This window comes from Cyanistes caeruleus, chromosome 1 (genome assembly GCF_971803275.1).
Source record: "Cyanistes caeruleus chromosome 1, bCyaCae1.hap1.1, whole genome shotgun sequence".
Taxonomy (NCBI): domain Eukaryota; kingdom Metazoa; phylum Chordata; class Aves; order Passeriformes; family Paridae; genus Cyanistes; species Cyanistes caeruleus.
Window position 1 is genome coordinate 150,338,733 of NC_141701.1, and position 22,617 is coordinate 150,361,349.

General features: G+C 52.5%; 1 protein-coding gene across 5 annotated transcripts; it reads right to left on the reverse strand.

The window, feature by feature from the left end:
- Positions 1-39: 39 nt before the first annotated feature.
- Positions 40-15,774, reverse strand: HHATL (hedgehog acyltransferase like). 5 transcript variants are annotated; one of them, XM_086867138.1, is made up of 12 exons: positions 15,560-15,774; positions 13,267-13,417; positions 12,555-12,622; positions 12,158-12,271; positions 11,837-12,031; positions 10,593-10,802; positions 7,225-7,396; positions 5,753-5,897; positions 5,370-5,405; positions 4,477-4,678; positions 2,424-2,565; positions 40-1,174 (listed from the first exon to the last, which is right to left on the reverse strand). In XM_086867138.1, the coding sequence occupies exons 2-12, from the start codon at positions 13,370-13,372 to the stop codon at positions 1,050-1,052; spliced, it is 1,515 nt and encodes a 504-aa protein (XP_086723264.1). In that variant the 5' UTR covers positions 13,373-13,417; positions 15,560-15,774; the 3' UTR covers positions 40-1,049. The 5 variants fall into 5 exon arrangements, with proteins under 5 accessions (XP_086723264.1, XP_023777806.1, XP_086723285.1 ...); XM_023922038.2 differs by lacking the exon at positions 15,560-15,774 and adding an exon at positions 13,834-13,987; XM_086867159.1 differs by lacking the exon at positions 15,560-15,774 and adding an exon at positions 13,467-13,534 and having other exon boundaries at positions 13,267-13,295.
- Between the last annotated feature and the right edge of the window lie 6,843 nt (positions 15,775-22,617).

Consider the following 22,617-nt stretch of genomic DNA (forward strand, 5'->3'; position numbering starts at 1 on the left):
CGCAGCAGGGATGATGAGGATGAGGATGATGAGCAGGGCCCAGAGTTATCCAACATTTATTGCCTACATAAATAAGTGACATTTATCAGGGACTTCACAAATTACTTTGGCAGAGCTGAAAGCTGGCTAGGAACCCATCCTTCTTCATCCAAGCATCTCGACCCCCATTGCAAAGGGGTGTGGATCCCGACCTCGCCCAACAGCGACAAAACTCAGACGTAAGGCCACTGAGAGTTACTCTAAAGTGCAAGAGAGCCAGAGCTATTTTTCTGTTACAAACCCACCTTTCCCCCAAGGCACCATGTTTCACACACTCCCAAAGTCTAATTCTCCAAGGAGTTTCCCTCCACCACCCAGCCCCAAGTCCTTGTCCCTCATCTGGGGTTCTTCTCCTTTGATTGAATCCACCCGTGTGCTCACTCAGCCCTACAGCCATGGGCTGTGCACACCAAAGGCATCTGAGGAAAGGGATGGGTGGTTGGAGATGCGCAAGGGTTGGCTATAGCACGTCCTGTGCCTCAGCCATGGGCAGGAATGTGAGCTTAGACCTTTGTCCATGGCGTATAAAAAAACTGAGATGGGGTTTGGCTTGAGTCCCAGGACACGTGTCACAGCAGGGTGGTCGTCAGCAGTCTCAGATCCAGCAGTGCAGGGCCCTAAAACCTCCAGCCATGGGACCTGGAGTCTCCTCTAGGAGACGTGGGGAGAGCCCAGTGCTGGTGGACCAAATGTTGTGGGAAGCAGGGGCTGAAATCTCTGGGCCTGCACAATGTCAGATGGGCAGAAAAACAATGGGGATGTCTCTGGCATGTCCTGGGAGCTGCCTCAGCATCCTGCCACGTCTGGGGAGACTGTGAAACGCCCTCTGTGCCTGATGGAAAACCTTTCCTGCAGCAAGGGGGTGACCTGTGCCTTCCAGGTGACTTCTACGTGGATGAGCTACAGCAGTCGGATTGTCAGGAGGGCCTGGAGAGCCCTGGCCAGTGGCTGGCCTGGCAGCAGTGGCTGGAAGGGAGACGAGGCTTCAGGACAAGCCTGTGGTGCCTCCCCTACTCCACCTTTGCCTTGTCACCCTTCTCCTCCTCCTCGATGGCCAGGATGCGCTCGCGCTCCTTGATCAGCTGCACTCCGCAGTAGGTGATGAACCAGATGGACAGGGTGCTCACAGGGAAACCTAGAGCAGGGAGGGAGACATGGTCATCCAGCTGTGGCTGCTCGCCTAACCAGGCCAGTTTCTTCACCAGCACAGCTGCCTCTCAGGCGGGTTTGGGAGGTCCCACAAGCTCATGGTGGCCAACGACGTTTATCATCATAGATCCAGCCCTGCAGCTTCACCCAGAGCAGAAGGAACTCAGGACTGGGTTTTAGATGAAGCTGTGCCTGAGCCCACCAAGGCACCATGGACTGCAGCTAATGTGGGGACATGCTGGAGGGGTTTTGAGCCCCTCTTGCCCCCAAAAGTCCTCCTTTTCCCCAAGTTCAGAAATCACAGTTGACTTTCTGCCCATTTAACCTGTCCATGTCCATCGTTGCTCACCACTGTGACCTTCTGGAAGCTTTGGACCCCATTGATGCTGAGGATCAACCCCAGCCTCGTCCTGTACTTAGTGGGGACACAGTGTCCACCCAGGAAAACACATATTTTTGTCACCTACGTCAGTGACAGAGCCCGGAGCTCTCCCTCCTCTTTGGAAGGGTCTGACGGTGTTTGCAATCACAAATCTGGTATCCACAGCAGAGGGGTGGATCCAGGGTTTGTTCCTGCTAAAACAGGAGCTCTGCAATGAATAATGCAACCAGCAAAAGGCAGCGAGCTCAGCGGGCAGGCACTCCTGGCACACCGAGTGTGACATTATCCGTTCCCTACGCCAGCCCCATCCTGGAGAGCGCGGCCGGGCACCGGCTCCTGATGGTTATTTATACCCTGGGCAGCTCGAGAAGAGCTCAAAACAGTGCCACAATCCACTGATAAGAAACGTACAGACTGCAGGATGAGGAATTGTACCTGCCACCTTCGGGAGGATGCAGGAACATCTGCTGGAGCAGAGGAAATGAGGCAGGATGAGTCAATCCCTTTCTCCAGCAAGGAGACTGTTTCACAGGCAAGGACTCAGCCCTGCTTGCTGAGGTGAACGTGACCTTTGCAAAGCTCCAGGGAGGCTAAACCAGTGTCAGGCTGTGTCAGGAGCTGTACAAGCACAGCTGGAAGGCAGCTGGTGCCCCAGAGCACTCAGTGAGGGGTGTGGGGGTAAGAAACCCCTGCCTGTGCCTTTTGCATAAGAATTAAGGACATTTGGAGACATCACAAGTGGCCAGGGCGCTTCGGACTCAAAAGGGTTCAAAGCCCCAGTCCTCAACTCCTGTACCAATGTCCCCCCACTCAGACAGGGGTCTCCCATGGGGGAAGGCTGGCAGCACCTTACCCATCACGAGGAGTCTCTTGGTCACCAGCAGTGCAAACTCCAGGCTGTTGAGGGCCAGGATGTTGTAGAGGACAATGGCCCAGAAGTTCACCGCCCCAAAAGCTGCCCTGATCCGCCGAGACATGGCCCCTGACAGCTTGGCCTGGGCAGGAGAGAGGGAAAAGCGTTTGTGAGGAAAAGGGGTGGCAGGTGCAACTCCAGCAAACTCCAGCTGGGATTCCAGAGAGGAGGCAAAAATCAGAGCAGCTTTTAGTGCTTCTGGAATGAAGAAATGAAAGGACAAGGCAAAACAGCTCCGCTGCTTTAGGGACTCTGGGCTGGGTCCCATGGGTGGGGGCAAGGTATTAGACACAGTTTCATGATAATTGCAGAACCACAGACACATGGAATGGTTTGGGTTGGAAGGGATCTTAAGGATCATCCATTCTCCCCCTGCCATGGCAGGGACACCTTCCACTATCCCAGGCTGCTCCAAACCCCATCCAACCTGGTCCTGACACTTCCAGAGATCCAGGGGCAGCCACAGCTTCTCTGGGGACCCTGTGCCAGGGCCCCACCACCCTCACAAAGAGAAATTCATTTCCACAATCCCATCTAACCCTGCTATCTGTCAGTTTAAATCTATTACTCCTTGTCCTGTCCCTCCACATCCTTGTCACAAGTCCTTCTCCAGCTCTCTCAGAGCCTCTTTAAAATGAGATGGTTGAGTCCTGCTTTCTCCGCCTCTTGCCTTGGGTAAGCCACTCCTGAAGGCAGAAGAATCCGTTGTATCCCAGGATTATTATTAGCCCTACATGAAAATCACTCCTGGGTCCTGGTAAAAATAGTTTCTTAGGAATTAAAAAAAACAAAAACCCAATGCTGAAAACTAACGACAGCAGCAGAGTGGAACTGTCACTGGCACATAATCTCCAGGATCAGCTGCTGTGAGTGGAGCAGGGAAGGAGTTTATAGCAGCCTTCAAAGAGCACGGTGAATCCCCCAGGCCACTTAGTGCTGGGAATTGTGGTGCTGCAGGGAAGGAGATTTCACTGCCTGGGAGAGCCTTAATCTGATTAGTTCAACAAGGAGAGCAAACAGGAGGGTTGCTCTCCATGGTTTTTATTCAAAATAGGCCTTTATTTAACTAATTTAGGACCAGATTTCAAATTAGGAAAAAGAAGTAAGGAACGTGTTTCCAGGGTGGAAGTTTTAAATTTTTTTTTTCCCAGTATATTCCTAAGACACCTTAGTCCCAGGGCACTAAGGATTGTTTTAAAATAATTTGTTCTAGCACCCAAACACTTGCTTTTAAAAGAAATCAGATCAAAAACACTGAGAATGCCAATATTCTTTGCAGAACAAGAACAAATTATTCCCATAAGGAAATATATAAACATTTCCCCATAGGATCATAAGATCTGGATATTCCCCACAGAACATTCCCCATATGCATAAACGTATCCTCAAGGACAGACCTCAAATTTTGTGTCCACCTGTGGCACTTTGATACCTCATTGGAGACTCATTCCAGCTTCTCTTGGACCTCTGTTTTCCCTCTGGAATTTCCACCACAATCTAAATTTCCTGTGAAGCATCACAGGGGCAGGAGTTTGTCTGCTCTGGGTTGGTGACAAAGTGCATAAAATGAAAGAACACAGAGCACCAGGACCTTGTGCTTCCCTTGCACAGCTCAGTAGCTGATCCCAAGGATTGCCCAGGGATGCCACCATCCCTGGAAACGTTCAAAAAAATATGTGGATACGGCACTTAAGGATGTGGTTTAGTGGTGAACAGATGGTGCTGGGCAGACATCTGCACTTGATGGTCTTTCCCAGCCTTAATGATCCCATGATTTTAAAGGCCACAGGAAAGAGCTTCAGGTCTCCATGGAGGAGTCCAGGCCATGGAGCTTCATGGCATCCTCAGGGGTTCTGCTTTTCAGCCTCAGCCCAAAATCTGACTCCTACAAGCCAATGTGAGCTCCCTCCAGTCACGGATATTTTCCAGCACCAGAACTTGTCCCCCAGCCCCCTTGACCTCTCCCCATCCCCTCTGCAGCCCAGCTCCTCACCTCCAGCTTGGCAAAGGGCCCCAGCTGGAAGAACTTCTGCACCCAGAGCTCGAAGTTGAGGCCGAAGCAGTTGACGAGGGACCAGATGTAAACGACCTCGCAGGGCCCCAGCCACAGTGTGGTGATGGCAAAGGTGGTGATGCTGGCCACCAGCTCCTTCAGGATGTTGTCGTGGTTCTCTCCAATGTGGTCATACACGTACCTGAAAGCCAGGGAAGGTGGTTGGTGCTCCCTGTAGGCCAGGAGACCTCTCTGGAGTTTCTTTTCCTAAGCTTGTCACAGACAGGCCAGCCCAGAACATCCCAGTAAAACAGAGAGGATGTTCCAGCAATAAACTGATTTTTGCTGTGCCCCAACCGCTTGTGACTTGTGTTCCTACAAACCTATAAATACTTATGGACAAAATATCCACTTTTCCCCCTCTGGAAGGTAAAATTTGGGGTCAATAGAGCTGGAGGCTCTCTCAGACTTGCTGGTACTCGGGATTTTATCCTTTAATGCAGCCACCACCTCCCTCAGCAGAAGTTTGCTGATGTGAATTCATGGATGAAGATGAAGGGCTGAGGAAGATGCAGATGGAGCTACAATATTCAGTTCCTGTTTCTCCTGGAGAAATAAAGCTGGCTTTTCCTCCTATGAGGCATAAGTCTGGCTAAACCCACCAGACTTTAAGGGATTTTGGGACAGCACTCTTATTCCCAGCTTTGGAGGGAGGAGCTGTTGCTCTTTGTGTAATTAATTCATCAGGTTTGGGGCTAAACAGAGCAAATAGTGAGATTTATCCAGAAGAGAGGACAGCCCAGCTTTGGGATGAACAGCATGTGGTGCTTCATTGCTCTGGGATGGAAGGGATGACCCTGAACCAGACTAGAGGTGGTTGACTGGACACTTACTTGCACAGCCAGTCATTAATCCCTCTGTCAAAATGCCTAAAATAAGATGAAAAGAACATGGTAAAACACACAATAACAATAAAAACCTGCTGAAACAGAGAAAACACCCAATCCCCTGGCAAGGCACGTCTTGGACCTTGCTCACAGAAGTCCTCCAGGCTCCTTCCTTGGACAGATGCCACTAGAGACATGGTTCAACTTTTCTTCTCATCTATTTCTCCCCACCTAAGAATATTCCCCTGGGTTCTGGCCAGGTCTAGATCATAATTTCAGGTGGTCTCCAACTCACAGACCAGCTGCCCAGGACAGCCCAGGTGTCCCCCAGCTCCACGTGGGTCCTGTCCAGCTCAAACTCTCCTCGTTCACGCTCACTGGGAACTCACGTTTCGGCAAAGATGTAGAGCATGGTGATGCACTTTGGGGGCTGGGGTGGGTCCAGGTGGTCCAGTCTGGCGATGGTGTTGATGACCCCAAACATGACAGCAGCTTTCACCCAGTCATACACCAGATTGGAGTAGGCCAGGCCAGCTGGAGCAAAAACAGGAGTCAAACAGGGAAAAAGGAACATGGAATGCATCAGGATTTCTACAGAGGAAATCTTTTAAAACTAAGTTTTTTAGGAGGCTTGAACCAAAGGACAGTTTCTTCTCAGGGTATTAGGGAGAAAACTGCTTGTTGGTCCTAGTAGTTCAAGAAATTCTGTTTATACAGTCATTTATTTCATCTTTGTGCCTTTCTTCTGAGGCTTGTTAAGCTGTGATGAACTCATCGCAGTTCTCAGGTCTGGCCTCCGAGGTTTTATTGGCACCTCCATCAAAATTCCCTCCCTCTGGCCACGGATGTAACATCCATGCTACAGCAGAGCTGGGGTCAGAACCTCTGACTTAAAGAGGTGTCTGACTCTGGGAAACAAACCCTGCATGGACAGCTCTAAAGATTTCAAATGCTTGTGCCAAGGGCAGCTAAAATGTCCCTGGTCTTGGTGGGATCCAGCTCCCAGATTAAGGGATGCTCCCACCATGGGCCAGGCAGGTGTGGTCAGTACGGTCAGAGGAGCTCAGCTCCCTCTGGAGTAACATGGGATCCATATATCCAGGGCTCCTGGGACACCCTAAATCCATGTTAGTGCCACTCCAGCTGCATTAGGATTTTATCCTGGCCTCGAGCTGCCACTCTGGAGAGACAGGAGGCTCCTCCAGCCCCTGCTTGGCGTCTGCTGGGTTGTGGTGTTTGCAGTGCTGCCATCAGATGTGGATTTGATCATCTGGAATCCTCCATCCAGCTGCCAGCTCAAGGCCAGAGCTGCTTCCATCACTTATCCTGGGAATTTGCCTTTTGGAGGTCTCTAGTGCAGCCATGCTTGGAGAACACTCAACTCTGGGTAGAGATTACATTGCCCTGGACATTTTCCATTTAAGTGTTGAATATGTCTCTTTTGGGACAATCCAGAACCTCCCTGGGAACCTCTCCCAGTGTTTGACCACTCTGTGGACAGCTTTCCTTGCATGCAATCAGACCTTGCGTTGCTGCATGTGGTTTGCTGTGTCCTGGTGATTTTTTTAGAGATGCTGAGCTCCCTTCCAGTCCAAAGGTAAAAATATCTTGGTGCTCAGCTTCCTAAACCCCAAACTAAACAATTTACACTGTGAAAAGCACCAGACCAGCACCATGTGCTTTTCAGGGCTGCCCAACCCCAGCTCTGAGTGGCCAGCAGGAGGATGAGGGGTTTTTACTCAAACCTGTCCAACACAGGCATCCCCAAAGCCTCTCAAGGGGGGTGGATGGAGATCTGGATCACTCACCACTGCCTTGGAGACGAGTACAGGGGTGAACGTGCCCAAGCACGGCCACTCACCCAAGGACCAGTCCGAGAGGCGGTTCACAAACTTCAGGTCAGAAGGGAGGGTGAGGATGTAGAAGAAGTGGAAGAAGATGTCCACAGCCACGATGGCCCCCACGTGGAGCAGGGCATTGACACGGATGCTCTTCATCTCGTCGTCCTTGCGCCGCAGCTCTCGGGTGCTCACCTGCAGGGAGGGACAAACGGACAGGGCTGAGCCCAAGGACAGGATGGGCATTGTTCCTCCATCCAGAAGGATGGTCAAGGTCCAAATAGGGATTGATTCATCATTCTCCTTTAGAAATCACAACAGGGACTGTGTGGCCCAAATTTCCATGGATTAAGGGAGACCTGAAGGCTGGCCCAGGTGAGCACATCCACAAGGAGCAGGACATGTCCCACCCACAGCAGTGCTGAGGACAGCAGGGATGTCCCTATTGCATCATCCTGCTGTTCCCAGGGGTTTCCCAGAAGAGCAGGCATGTGGTCAGACGAAGCTCTGGCTGTACTCAGGGCCTCCAGGTGGGGTGAAATCCACTCTGACCAGGGAGCTCCCAGGGTTTCATGCTCTTCTGCAGCAATGTGCTCAGAAAATCAACCTTGCTTAAGGACAATTCCTTCCAAAAGACACTGATGCTTGCACCCATCACATCTCCAGGATGGATCCCAGGGCTGGAATCCCAACCTCACAGATCTGCCAGGGCCTGGTGCATTTTTGTCCAGGGTTATCTGCGAGGAGGAGAACTGGTGATGTCTGAGGTTTCTGCTGCAGACTTCTGTAAACGAGAGGGAGACTTGCTCAAGGGTCCACCCTGAATCGGTGGGACCTGATTGATGGGGATTTCATCTCTGCTGTATCTTGCAGGAACAAGGGCTGGGGTTTGCCCCCAGGAGCTGTCACCTCTCTGGTTGTTGCCATATAAACATCACCAGAGTGAGCTCTCAGGATTACACGGGGCAGAGCGATGTCCTTGCTTCCCTGCATTGCCGTAAAATTGCTGCTGTATTCAAAATCCTCTTATGGTTATTACTTCCCCTTTATTCCCTGTGAGAGGTGGGAGCGCTCCCTGCATAATCCACAGGCTGCTGCTCCAGACCTGATGTCAAATCCAGATGATTCCTGAGAATTAAAGCCTTTGCCAGATTTTTTTTTGTGTCTGTTAAGTACCAGGTGCTTTGAGGATACAAAGAGGTCGCTGGACCCTGAGCAGAGGGAGGACAGGGTCTGGCATGGAGACGTGTGGGAGGACATGGAAACCTCCTTCCATGGAATCACAGGATGGTTTAGGCTGGAAAAATCCACTGAGATCATTGAGTCCAACCATTAACCCAGCACTGCCAAGCCCATCACTAAACCCTGTCCCCAAGTGCCACATCTACACATCTCTGAAATACCTCCAGGGATGCTGACTCTGCCACTGTCCTGGATAGCCTGTTCCAATGCTTAACAACCATTTCCTTGAAGAAATTATTCCTAATATCCTGTATAAACCTCCCCTGGTGCAACTTCACGTTGTTTCCTCTCCTCCTCACATCTGTGTGTGGTGCCAGCAGCTGGCCACCGTCCCCTTGGGATCAGGGCTGTGTCCCCCCAACTCCCAACCCTATGGAAGGGGATTTGTTCCCTTGATCCCAGTAAGAAAGATGCTTCTCCACCCAAATTTGTCTGGCCAAGCCGTGGTACAGATGAGTTCCCATCTCACACAGGGACCGAAAAGCTCCACCAGCATGTAGGACCAGTAGGATCCAAAGGGACAGATCTGATCTCTAACTGGGTCATTCATGCCACCCTGGGAATGGTTTCTATTCCCTGGGGAAGGGTTCTATCTGCCTCCTTCCCTGATTGCTCTTGGGCAATGAAGAATTCAGCTCTGCAGCCAGCCGCAGCTCCTGCAGTGCAGGGGGGATGTAGCCAGGAGATGGCAGTGGTGGCCAGGCCAAGCCAGGACCCCTGGCAGGGGAAAGGGGTTGGGGACTTAATCCTTGTGCCTTTGGGGTGAGCATCTGAAGCAGCAGAGATGGGAACTGCTCATTAAGTGGCTTCAGACATCCTGGTTTGGGGCTGTGCAAAGGATCAGGAAATAAAACCCCACTGGGACAGAGCTGTGCAGGAGCAGGGGGAGTTCAGGTGTTGGGGACATGAGGAGTTTCCTGTCCCCATTTATAGGTACCTGTCTGCATCCCTGATGGGCACACCAGAGCTGACCTTATGATCTTCAAGATCAAATACTCTGAAAATCGTTTTTAATATATCCAGTGAGACCTGAGGACTCTTGTTCCTTTTAAGAGGTGTCATGAAGTTGTTAATTCCACAGGTGAGGAGCAGGACTGGGATCATGGCTCATCCTGGAGGAAACATCCCAGTGCAGACCCTTTCTTAGGCAACCAGAACCAGCCCCACGTGTGAGAGAAGGTGCTGGGCTGGTGGGTCTTCGGTCTTCTCACCATGAGGCTCTGCCTGCCCTCTCCCCTGCCCTGGGCTGGATTTTCTTCTGAATTCACAAATGTTTTTCCAAATCATTCTTGTACCCAGTCATCAGTTTGGGTCCAAAAACTCAGTGTAGCTGTTCTTCTGCAGAAGGGACCGGGGGTGGTGGTGGGAACCCTCCACAGCATCACTGCTGACCAAACACCTCCCTTTGCCAGCACCACCAGCTTGCTTTGGTGGCCGAGGCTGATCCTTGGTGCAGAAGGAGGTTGAGGGGGGACACAGCACTGCTGGTTTCCTTGATCTTGGAACAGCTCCAGAGGCTCCAGCCCAGGCTTCTGCTGGTATTTTCCAGTTTTGTTTGTTCTGCTCGCCCAAAAGCTCCCTTGGTTGTGTGGAACAGGCAAAGACTTGGGGCATTGGGGTATTTTATGGAGCCCCTGATTGCTGGAACTCAGCCTTCCACTCAATCTTATTTATTTCCTGAGAAATAACTTGATCTAAAGACACACAAACCATCCCTGGAAACTCCTGGTGAAGCAGCTGGACAAAAATGGGAGTCAGGAATGTCCTTGATGTCACAGCATGAAGAGATCCCATGGGTGGGCACCACGTGTGTGGCCCTCACCATGGAGGTGCTGGGGTGACAACACAAGGAAACTGAGGCACTGAGCAGTGCAGATGCCCAGGGAGCAAGGACATCACAGCAAGACCTTTCATTGTGAACTGGTCAGTGAAAATGGCCAAAAAAACAACAAAAAGGAAGGTTATGAATCCATCAGTTTATGCCCTTCCCCACAAAAATGCACAGCCACAGACTAGAGGTGGCAGCAATAAGTTCTACCACCATCTACATCTTCACTGTGCCAAAAGTTGGGTTTTTTGTAGACATTAACCCCAAGCAAACAGATTTTGGGGTGAAATCCTGCTCCAGTCTGGCCTCAGGATCACTCACCTGGGCATGGAACTGGTCAAAGGTCATGACAGGCCCAAAGAAGAAGAATGGGAGGTAGAAGTTGTACTTGAGGAGGTCGAAGATGGAGTAGATGCCCTCTTCCTTCTCAGAGCTCTCAAGGGCGAAGCTCATGCAGCGCATGATGGTGAAGGTGCATCCTCCGTAGAAAAGGACATCTTGGAGATCAAAAGCTCCCGTTACAAACCCGCTCTGGACAAGAAACAGAGAGTTACCACCAGGAACGTGGTGTCACTTCTGTGCTGCCTTGCTTTGTGGGGGACACCACTCCTGGGGCAGCAGAGAATGGGTTGGGGGGACCAGTGACAGCCACCCCATGGGCAGGGACACCTCCCACCATCCCAGGATGCTCCAAGCCCTGCCCAACCTGGCCTTGGACACTTCCAGGGATCCAGGAGCAGCCACAGCTGCTCTGGGCACCCTGTGCCGGGGCATCACCACCCTCACAGTAAGGAACTGTTTCCCAACATCTCCTCTAACCCTGACCTCTGCCAGCTGAGTTTTTCAGTTCAAGGAAAACTTCTAATTAAGCTCTGACACCAATTGTCTCTGAAGTTAATGAGCTGGAAAGAGAAAACTGGGGCTCGATTTCCCAGCTGGCTCCTGTAGCTCAGGGCAGTCAGGAAGTGGTGGATCCTCTTGGCCATGTCACCAAGCAGCTGTTGGTCACACAGGGTTAGGTCTGGGGTGGCAATGCCACCCTGTCACAGGTGCCCCCAGGGAGGAAAGCATGGCCAGCACAGGGATGAGGGAGAGGAGCAGAACATGTCTTTGGAGGCAGGGAGAGGAAACACTGTTCTGCTGAGGGACTGAATCTCTTGATAAGGTCCTACCTGGCCTTCACCCACCTGTGAGATAAAGTCTTAACTGGGCTGTGACCTAGGAGATGGGCATCACTGAATCCATCCCAGCTCTGTGTTACAGCTGGGGAAACTGAGGCACAGGGCAGCAACAGGCTGACAAATTGCTGCCTGGGCAGCAAGAAGGACTCAGATGTCCTTTATTCTGGAACAGCATGAAGCCACCAAAACATGACCTAAGCACTGTGAGACTATTCCCAAGCTCTACAGTCCCTTCACTCTAAAATGCTATGAGGGCTCTGATGCAGCCAGGAGAAATGGCCAGGGCCTGGGGCTGCCCCAGGAGCCCTCCCTGGGGATAACCCCGAGGAGAGGGACACCAGTGGCCTGGAAACAAGGCAGACACGTGGCCAGGACAGCACCCACCTGCCACGAGCCAAAGGGTTCCACCTTGAAGGAGGCAAGGCAGCAGAGCCCGGCCACGTAGCACAGCCACTTCTGCTTGGCCAGGGCCACCGAGTAGAGGACCAGGCAGTGGGAGAGGATGATCATCAGGTAGACCAGCCCCATGCTGCCCAGCACAGCCAGGACCCCGTAGATCATGTACATCACAGCCCGGTGCTGGGGAGAGAGCGGCTGTGGTCAGCGTGGTGAAAGCCCCAGCCCCAGAACATCCCCCAGAACCCTTTCCACAGACCCCAGCCACCCCTGGTGCTCTCAGATCCATCCCAGCACATCCCTGCTCACCTGTGGCACAGTCATGGAGCAGATCTTGCCGAAGAGGACGTGTCCAGAGAGGGCGAAGATGATGATGTTCCTGAACGAGGTGAACCACATCACCCACTCGAAATCGGCCACGTCCTGCAGGGGCAGCACCAGGCACTTCACTGCCCCCAAACCCACAGCTTGTAAAGGTTTCTCTTCCCATTTTCCACCCAAGGGCTCCCGAGCACTTCAAAACCCCAGGAGAGATGTTCAGAGCATCCACAGCCCCGCAGGGCTGGTATTTTCCCCTCTACTTTAGGGAGAAAAAATTGAGTCATGTGGACTTTGCAAAAGTGCATCAGTAGCAAAAAAAACAGCTCTGTTTCTCCACTGACCAGGTCGTCTGTAGCTGGAAAAGCCCAAGCCCTTCCTCACTCACCATCTTCCTGCCGAAGTAGTGCCAGCCTGGCTTTATTCCATCCCGAAAGGCCTTTCTGTTCATGCTGTCTGCAAAATAACCAGAGTTATGGGAGAAAAAAAGCTCTGGGAAACGGGATCCGGGTTCAAGCCAGGCCCAGAACCTTCATCGTTGTGATAATGAGCCATCAGGGCTCAAACACCCCATTCCTAAAAGAGCCTGATTGCCATGGACAACCAAAAGAGTCGGTGACAGCAGGTTTCTGCAGGAATTTTCAGCAAAGCCTTTTTCTCATTACACATTCCCTGGCTGATCCCATAAATTTCAGGTTTGTTGCCTTCCAAATAAAAACAAACATAAAAAACAAAAAAAAACCAACCCCCCCCCCCAAAAAAAAAACAAAACCAAAAAAACACCAAACCAACAACAAAACCCCCAAACCAAAACAAAGAAACAACACTCCAAACAAACAAACAAAATAGACAACCAGCCCTGCATAGGCAGGGTGGTGGTGGCTGCCTGCTGTGGCTGTGACATCCCACAGCCTCTTGCCCTGAGCAGTGGAAATAAGGACAGAGGCAACCAGGCAAAAAGGCAAAAAATCCCTTTAAAAAGGATTTCCAAGCTGTTCTCAGGGAAAGTCAAAGCCGGGGATCCGCTGCTGGTACCCACAGCTGTAAAAGCAGGCTCCTGACACCCCTGCCCCTCCCAGGGGACGCGGTGGGAGAGTTACCTCTGGATGCCTGGAAGATGCCGCTGCCGCTGTAGAGCACAGCACAGGTCACCACCAGAGCATAAAAGCCCAGCTCGTAGCTGGGGAGCATCGCTTTAACCCCCATGCTGGGAGGTCTCAGCCCCGGCCGCCACCAGGGAGGGTTCCACACCTGGGAAAGGGAAAGAAGAGAGGGAGGAAAACCGGGGATGGGAGCTCACCTGGCCTCCTACCCCTTAAACACCCTAAATTCCTCCTGCTCCTCCCCAGATCTGCTCTGTGGGCTTCCTCGAAGGCTGAAGAAGAGGGTCACACCTGGGGCTGAGCCCTGGGTACAGCTCAGGTGCAAAGAGGTTCCTGCCAACCCCACCCAGGAGCCAGGATTTGGGGCCAGAGCTCCTGAAGAGGGGCTCTTCCCATCTCTCCCGAAGTTCAGAGCTGCTCCAGGATGCCAGCTGTGCAGGATGGGGTTCCTCGAGTGTCTCTGATGTCCCCACCTCTAATTCCTAGTTGGATCGGTGGAGGGGATCCAGGACAGAGCACGGAGACACCACTGGTGGAGGGGACGTGATGGGTTTCCCTGCTCACCTTCTGCTGGGCAACCTCCGGCTCTCGGGGGGCTCCCAAAGCCCGTGATCCCAAATTTCCCCTGCCAGGAGCCTTTAGGACCCCGCAGACACAGCTGAGCTCCCCCGGCGGCATCAACAGCGCTCGGGGGATGGCGACACCCAGCTCCGCAATTAGCCCTGGGCTAATTACTGCTGCCGAGGCTAATTAACCTCGGCGCGACGTGCCCTGCGGCTCCGACTGTGTGTCCGGCAGCCAAAACTCGGCTTAGTGATGGAGCAGGGGGGATGTGGGGGACAGGGACAGAGACCCCCCATCCTCCACCATCCCTGGGAGCGCTGGAGGGATTAAAGCTTAAAAGGCACCGCGGTCACCCTCTGCTCTGGTATCAGCCTTGCTAAGCTTCTGCGGTTATTAAAATAACTCCACATAAAAATTAAAATAATATTAAAACTATTGTTTTCATTTTAAACGTTTATTTTTTGTTCGGTCACCGAGGTTTTTAAGGGGGGGGGGGGTGGAGGAGGTCCTTGGCAGAGGTGAGGGGTGAGCCCATCTCCCCCCGGCGTGGACCAAACGCGTTAGCGGGGAAATGCCGGGTTCATCCCGGGGGGAATGCCGGGTTCATCCCTGGGGAAATGCCGGGTTCATCCCTGGGGAAATGCCGGGTTCATCCCTGGGGAAATGCCGGGTTCATCCCGGGGGAATGCCGGGTTCATCCCGGGAGGAATGCCGGGTTCATCCCGGGGGAAATGCCGGGTTCATCCCGGGGGGAATGCCGGGTTCATCCCGGGGGGAAATGCCGGGTTTATCCCTGGGGAAATGCCGGGTTCATCCCTGGGGAAATGCCGGGTTCATCCCGGGGGAAATGCCGGGTTCATCCCGGGGGGAATGCCGGGTTCATCCCTGGGGGGAATGCCGGGTTCATCCCTGGGGGGAATGCCGGGTTCATCCCTGGGGGGAATGCCGGGTTCATCCCGGGGGAAATGCCGGGTTCATCCCGGGGGAATTCCGGGTTCATCCCTGGGGGAATGCCGAGTTCATCCCGGGGAATTTCGGGCTCATCCCGAGGGAATTTCGGGCTCATCCCGAGGGAATTTCGGGCTCATCCCCGGGAATTTCGGGCTCATCCCGAGGGAATTTCGGGCTCATCCCCGGGAATTCCGGGCTCATCCCGGGGGAATTCCGGGGGTCGCCCCGCGGTCAGTCCCGGTGCGGGGCCGCTGCGGGCGGGCGCTGCCACCGCTCTGCGGAGCCCCTGCGGCGGGAGGGAGGGCACGGAGCTGCCTTTAAAAAAGCTTTTTTTTTTTTTTTTTTTCTTTCCACGCTTTCCAAAGCTTCTCGTTCTATTTTTTTTTTTTTTAATTTATTTATTATTTTTTATGTTTGTTTTTTTTTTTTTGTCGAGGGAGCTGGCGAGGCCGCCCCGCAAAGCAGCCGGCGGCAGGCGGTGACCAGCCCTGCGGGCGGCGAGGGGGCTGCCAGGGACCCCTCGGACAATTTTAACTCCTGATCGCTCCCGGGCTGCCCAGTGAGTCTGGGGGGGGTCCCAGCAGAGCCCCCCCGCAGCTCCGAGTGGCCGCGGAGCAGCAGCATCCTCATCATCCTCATCCCCCCCGCTCCCCTCCCCGGACCCCGGCTGGGCGCTGGGGACGGGCAGAGGTGACAGAAAGCCCCGGAGGTGCGGGAGCAGAGTGACAGCACCCGCAGCGTGGCCCCCCAGCCCCCATCGCTCCCCGCTACTGACCTTGAGCCCCGGGGCCGCGGGGGGAGGCGGGCGAGGGATCCAGCGTCGGGCACCGCGATGGGGGCAGGAGGGGGGAAAGGGACAGGGGGCAACTACCGAGGGTTTGGGGGGCCGCTGGTTTGTCCTACAGCATCTCTCAGCCCGGTTTGGGGCGGGGGGGGCGGGGGTATTTTTGGGCTGCCGTCCCCCACCTTGCCCCTGGAGGAAGTTTGGCTGGGAGTGGAGCGGAGCAGGCGGGAGGTATTTTTATTTTAGAGCAGCACTGCAGAGGGGGGTGGCTCGGGAGCTGTCTGTCACGGCAGCTGCTGAGAGGACCCGTGCTGGCTGCCAAAGCTCACCCCGAGCCAGGGGAGCCGGCCCTGGGAGCCCCCCGGGCACGGCAGCCCCAGGCAGGCACTGTCTCCCCCCCAGGAGGGGTTTGGGTCCCCGCTTTTAGCCCTGCAAGGGAGGGGGTTTCCCCCCATCAACTTGTTCCAAAGGTAGATATCATTGCGTGGGGATGGGGAAACTGAGGCACGGAGCCAAAAGGAAGTGTCATTCTTACTCAGCTTGGGCAGTGTTTAAATCTAAGCGAGGCTCGGAGGATGCAGCATCTCCTGCTCCCAGGTAAGAAGTGTCAGGACAAGAGGAAACGGCCCCGAGATGTGCCAGGGGAGATTTAAGTTGGATATCGTTGAAAATCTCTTCACTGAAAGTGTTGTCAGGCACTGGAACAGGCTGTGCAGGGAGGAGGTGGAATCACCGTCCCTGAAGTGTTCCAAAAATCACGTCGATGTGGCACTTTGGGGAGATGGTTTAGTGCTGGCTTTGGCAGTGCTGTGTTAGCACTTGGATTCCATTATCTCAGTTCTTTTTCAACCTTAATGATCCTGGCATCTCTACAAAACACCTTTGGGGTCTCCCTCCCGGCTTCCAGCACCCCTGGCAGAGGACAGGAAGGGGCAGGGTCGTGGCCTCTGTTATTTCAGGGTGGGCAAACACAGCTCAGGCAAGAGGAAAAGCCAGCACAGCCTCAGGGTCAGGCCTGTGCCCACATCTGGCACCTGTGAGATTTGGGCACAGCTCACCCCAGGCCTGGCTCCCCGAGCATCTCTGCGCTGCCTCAGGGGTCAGCACAGAGAAACACGGGAGAGAACCCTGGATCTTATAAATCCCTCCACAGTGTGTTTGTTTCGGGGTGAAATTCAGTGTTCTGGGCTCTGCAGGGAGCATCTGCAGCTCTCAGATCAGCCCAGCTCTGCTGTTGCATTGGCTGCGAGCAAAAAAGGCTTTTTGACATCGTTTTTCATCTGGTGTGGGTAAAGAGAGGCTCTCCCTGGCCAGGGTTGTGTGGTGATGCTTCTAGCACCAAACAGAACCCACAGAGCCCTGGCAGGATTCGGCCCCTCGGATGCCCCAGAGCTCCAGCCTGGCTCCTGATGCTGCTCCATCCCTGCCCAGGGAATCACAGACCCCGCCGTGATGGACTGGCTGCTCAGAGGGACTCGAGAGAGCGGTGCAGATAAGCACAGGACACTGCAGTTCCTCACAGTTCCTCACAGTTCCTCACAGTTCCCCACAATTCCTCAAAATTCCTCACAATTCCTCACAATTCCTCACAGTTCCTCACAATTCCTCACAGTTCCTCACAGCTCCTCACAGTTCCTCACAATTCCTCTCAAATACTCACAATTCCTCTCAATTCCTCTCAATTTCTCACAATTCCTCTCAAATCCTCACAATTCCTCACAGCTCCTCACAGTTCCTCACAATTCCTCAAAATTCCTCAAAACTCCTCACAGTTCCCCACAATTCCTCAAAATTCCTCACAGTTCCCCACAATTCCTCACAATTCCTCACAATTCCTCAAGATTCCTCAAAATTCCTCACAGTTCCCCACAATTCCTCCCAATTCCTCACAGTTCCTCACAATTCCTCACAATTCCTCACAGTTCCTCTCAATTCCTCTCAATTCTTCTCAAATCCTCACAATTCCTCACAATTCCTCTCAATTCCTCTCAATTCTTCTCAAATCCTCACAATTCCTCCCAATTCCTCCCAATTCCTCTCAAATCCTCACAATTCCTCACAATTCCTCACAATTCCTCACAATTCCTCACAATTCCTCACAATTCCTCAAAATTCCTCACAATTCCTTGCAGTTCCTCACAGTTCCTCACAATCCCTGGCTCTCCCGGTGCCTGTGGCAGGCAGAGGTTCATGGCCAGCAAGGAGCTTCAGCAGGAGGGAAAATAAATCTGTGGACACAGATGGACACGGGCTCCCTGTGGTGCTGGGGACGTGCAAAGACCAAAAGCAGATCAGTATCATCCCCAGGCTCCCAAACACACTCACTCCCCACCCCAATCCATGCAGAAAGCAAAGGCAGCCCTCAAATCCATTTTTTCCCTTTTTTTTTAAAATTTTTATTTTCTTCACAGCCCCACTGTGCTGCTCCCCCTGGGCACTGGCATCCAGAGTTTCAAGGCAGATGAGAGATTTTCACCTTCTTTATTTTTTTTTTAATCCTGAGAAATCTGTGAACCTGCTGAATTCGAAGTGCAGCACTGGTGAAGGGCCAGGCAGTGGTTTTTCTTGAGGCTCTGGGAGCTGTGGTGATAAAAATAATTTAGCTTTAATTTATAGATATTATAAAAAATTACCCCCCCCCCTTGGCTCCTGATTTCTAATATAGGAAGATTTACTTTTAATGTGACTGGGGCATCTTCCTCAGCAATGGGGACATTTCTGTGGTTTTTTGCCCCAGTGTTCATGGCTTTCAGCTGCTTCAAGTGATATTTTTTCAAATGTTTGGAGGGTTGCTGGAAGTTGTGGCATAGGATTTGTGGGGCCAGGCCCCTCTTCAGTGTTTCTGAGAAAGGTGGTGGGGTTCCAGGAAAGGGCCTTGGCTCCCTCTCAGGGAGGCTGGGGACAAATTTGGGGCATTAATGGGACACCAATCAAACTCCCTGGCTGCTGTGCCCCTGCTGCTGGAGCAGACATTTGAGTGGGAAGCAGCAGAGGAGGTTTTAATAATAGAATCCTTGAATGATTTGGGCTAAGAAGGGACATGAAAATTTCTCTAATCCCATCCCTGCCATGGGCAGGGACATCTTCCACAATCCCAGGGTGTTCCAAGCCCTGCCCAACCTGGCCTTGGGCACTTCCAGGGATCAAGGAGCAGCCACAGCTGTGCCAGGGCCTGCCCACCCTCCCAGCCAGGAATTCCTTCCCAATATCCCATCTTCTGTCAGTTTAAAGCATTCCCCCTTTTCCCACACTCCATGTCCTTGTCCAGAGTTCCCCTCCTGTTCTCATAGGTCCCACATGGATTGTTTTTACTGCCTGAGGTTGTTCCATTGAGTTCCTCATGCAAACATCACTGGGCACATGCCAACCCCACCAGGATGGCTCAGGAGAGAGGGATGTGTCATCCATCCATCCATCCATCCATCCATCCATCCATCCATCCATCCATCATCCATCCATCATCCATCCATCCATCCATCCATCCATCCATCCATCATCCATCCATCCATCCATCCATCCATCCATCATCCATCCATCCATCCATCCATCCATCCATCCATCCATCCATCATCCATCCATCCATCCATCCATCCATCCATCATCCATCCATCCATCCATCCATCCATCCATCCATCCATCCATCCATCATCACCTCCAGGACCTCTCTCAGCACCCCCAGAATGGCTCTGCCCATCCCCCATAGCACCCACAGACCCCATCAAAGGTCCCAAACCTCCAGCCACCCCAGGGAAGGGCTCTGAAGGAGGCTCCCACCACCTCCCATCATCCAGCATCAGGTCAAACCCCACTGCCTCCAGCTCCTCTCCTCACAGTCCCCTCCCATTCCCAAAAAATGCCCCAGTGAGGTCAGTGATAGGCTGGAATAACCCCTGTGCTCCTTGTTCCACACTGCACCCCACAGATCCCTCTTCTCCCTGACCCAGGAGCTGCTCTGAGCCCAGGGTTCAGCTGCTGCCTGGAATGGTTTTGGAGCTGTAAATGGAAACTCGCTGGGATTTAGGTGGCATTTGTTGAGTGTCCCATGGGAGCAGCCAGCTCGGGAGCTGGGCCTGGAGGGGAGGGGATGAGGGGAGAAATGAGAAACCCAACACCCCCCTTGGCTCTGTTGAGGCTTAATTTAGAGCACAGGGGCTCTGCCAGAGTGTTTTTCCATTTCAAGCTGAACGTCTTCCCTTTTGTCCTGCACTGTGCCTTGCAGGGCAGTGGCAGCTGATGGCTGGGGCTGATGGGGGGGGGGCAGAAAAGCAGTTTCCAACTCAGTTCCTCTTTGCCACCAGCTTCCTCCCCATTTCTCCCACATGAAGGACTGAAATCCATCTCCTCCCTCCTTTGGAGCCTCAGGGAAGGCAGGAGCCACCCACAGCCCCAATCCACAGCTCTAAATTCCCATGGGATGGGCTTTGACCCCCTCAGCTGATCCTGTGCCCCTTGTCCAAGCAGATCCCAGGGCAGGCAGAGCTCTCCTGTGTCAATACTGTCTACATTAAACCACCCTAATGCAACTTAATTCACCTTACAGCCACTTTGGAAAGCTCCTTGCAGGTAAACTCTTGGCAACAGGCCCAAAGGAAAGGAGGACAATTAATCAAAGATCATTTATTCCCAGCAGTTCAGCTGTACATTAAAATGGGATGCATCCATCAGGCGCTTGATGGCTGCTCCATGGAAGAGCTCTGCACACCTCCAGAACAAGGGACAAATTTTGGCTCAGCCCAAGTCTTTGGAGAACTCGTATTTGGAGGTAAGAACTGGCCAAATCCTAACAAGGAGTGGCCATAACTAAATAGTGGCAGCAAAATGAACCTTAACTGTACCCAGCAGTCTGTGCCAGCGTTGTCACCTTTAGCCTGTCACCACCATCAGCTGCAGTGAGAGACTGAAAAAACTCAGAGCTTATCAAAAAAGCTGCCTGGGACACGAATTCTCACTGGATGAGGGTTGTCCCAGAGAGGAAATGCTGGGGAGTCACAGTGCTTTTATCTGAGAGAGGCAAAACAATGGCAGGCTGCAAACTGAAGCCAGAGAAATTCAAATTAGAATCAAAACACAGGATTTTTACAGGCTGGTGTTTATCCATGAGGGGAAAACAAATCACTGAAAGTTCCAAGAGAAGCAGGGGGTTGTGGTGATTTCATATCAGCTGCATCCCTGAAAGAAATGTTGCAGCTCAAGCAGCACAAGTGTGCTGGAGAGATCCTGGGGCTGAGGGTCTCCAGTGTGGGGATTTTTCAGGCAGAGAGAAAAATATTGTCATTGATTTTGTTCTCTGAGTGATGGGTTGGGGTCCAGGGGGCTGCTGCTCCCAAGGTCTGTCAGGGTTTCTTACATTTAGCAAAATGCTGCACAAGAATTGGTCTCATCCCTTGAAAACTGGGAACCAGCAAGAACCAGCACAGGGAGAACTCAAGCCAGGTCACTCTGTGGAAATGCAGGGAGAGTGTATTTCAAAATACTGAGAAGCCCTGGCCATTCTTCCCCATCTGACAGGAGACAGATTGCACATTTCCATGAGAAGCAGCTGCTTGCAGGTACAGGCTGCCTAAATAAACTGGTTTATAGTGGTTGGATTCTTTCTTTGATAAGGCATCCAGTGGAGCAGAAAAAAGGAGAAAATGTTTCTGTGCAGCCCCAAACAAGCAGAAGGTTAAAGAAATGAGTGTTGCAGCACTTGAGGTTTTCAGGAGGGCCATGCATCCTGAAATCCCAGTTTCTTCCCTGTGCTTCAGGAGCTGCCTCAGAGCCCTTTTCCTGGAGAGAGGTTTGATCTTCACAGCTTCCCTGGGACAGGGCACAAGGCAGGACAGCAGATGTCTCTGCTCTGCTCCTGGGAAAATATCACTGATTCACATTCCTGTGTAAGTGAAATCAGAACCTGCAGCTCCAAGTTACAGCCTGAATTTAGCAGCCACTGTCCCCACAGCCCTGCTCAAGCAGCTTTTCCAAGGGATCTGCTCACTCCTGCAGGTCCTTAAAATCCCCTCTACAGAGCCACAAGGATGGAGCTGAAGAGAAACCAAAGCTATGGCTCGCTCTCTACCCAGGATTTATTCCTCAAGTTGTCCAGAGATGGTTGAGGGTTGCAAGATGTTTTTATCTCTGATGATACTGGCAGGAAAAATAATGCAATGAATGGTTCTGCTTTTTGTGAGAGAGGCCCCTGAGAGCTTGGCTGAGCCCTAGGGCAGTGCTGGGGGAGCGGAGCAGCCTCATGAGGGTTAATTCCCTGTTATCTCCCAGGTGCTGAGCTTATCCCCAGATCCCTGACTTCCTCCATCAGGGACTCCAGGAACTGTTTGGAAACAGACATTTATTGAAGAGAGACATTTCTGAACCTAAGCAGGAAAAAAGACAGGGACAACACATCTGGAGTGACTCCTGCTCTGCTTTTTTCCACTCTGCCCAGGGGAGTCAGGATGAAATCCCCGTGCTGGGGAAGGGAGCAGTGGTTTTCATGCCCACAAATCCACTTTGCATTGGTGGTGCTGGCTGGGGTTAAAGCCTGACAAACTTCAGGCTCATAAAAAGAGGCTGACAAAGCAAAGCAGAGAAAAGAAAAGCTTTCAAGACTTTCAAGCGAGAAACAAAGCAGCACTGTAGAAAAATGCCTGGCTCTCCATTTGCCTGGAATCCCCAAGGCTGCTCTGCACTGGCAGGCTGCATGGCAATGCCTGATTAGCTTGCACTCTGTGTCCTCACTGTGCTGCAGGAGAGAAGGACAGGGCTGGCAGGGTTTGCAGCAGCTCCAAAAGTCCCAGCACTGCTGCAGTGAAGACCTGCCTGCATTTTGTAGCATTTCTTCCCAGAGAGAACAAGATCTGCCTGATGGATGGGTGAATGCAGAGACCCAGAAACAGGGAACTCATAACTTGGATGGCAACTTTTGTATGGAATGAGCTGAATTTAAGGTAGGTGGACTCATTGCATGGGTAATCTGCACATTTTTTCAGTGGAAACTCACTGGAGTTTCAGAAAACTGCTGCCAGGGTGTTCAAGCAAAGAAAGAGGTTGGAATGATGAGAGGAGCCCAC

Coding starts and splice junctions, on each gene's coding strand:
- HHATL (XM_023922038.2), bottom strand. CDS start 13,947: ATGCCGCCGGGGGAGCTCAGCTGTGTCTGCGGGGTCCTAAAGGCTCCT. Junction 5,406..5,752: donor CTCTACATCTTTGCCGAAAC/GTGAGTTCCCAG, acceptor ATCTTATTTTAG/GCATTTTGACAGAGGGATTA. Junction 4,679..5,369: donor ATTAATGACTGGCTGTGCAA/GTAAGTGTCCAG, acceptor CCTGGCTTTCAG/GTACGTGTATGACCACATTG.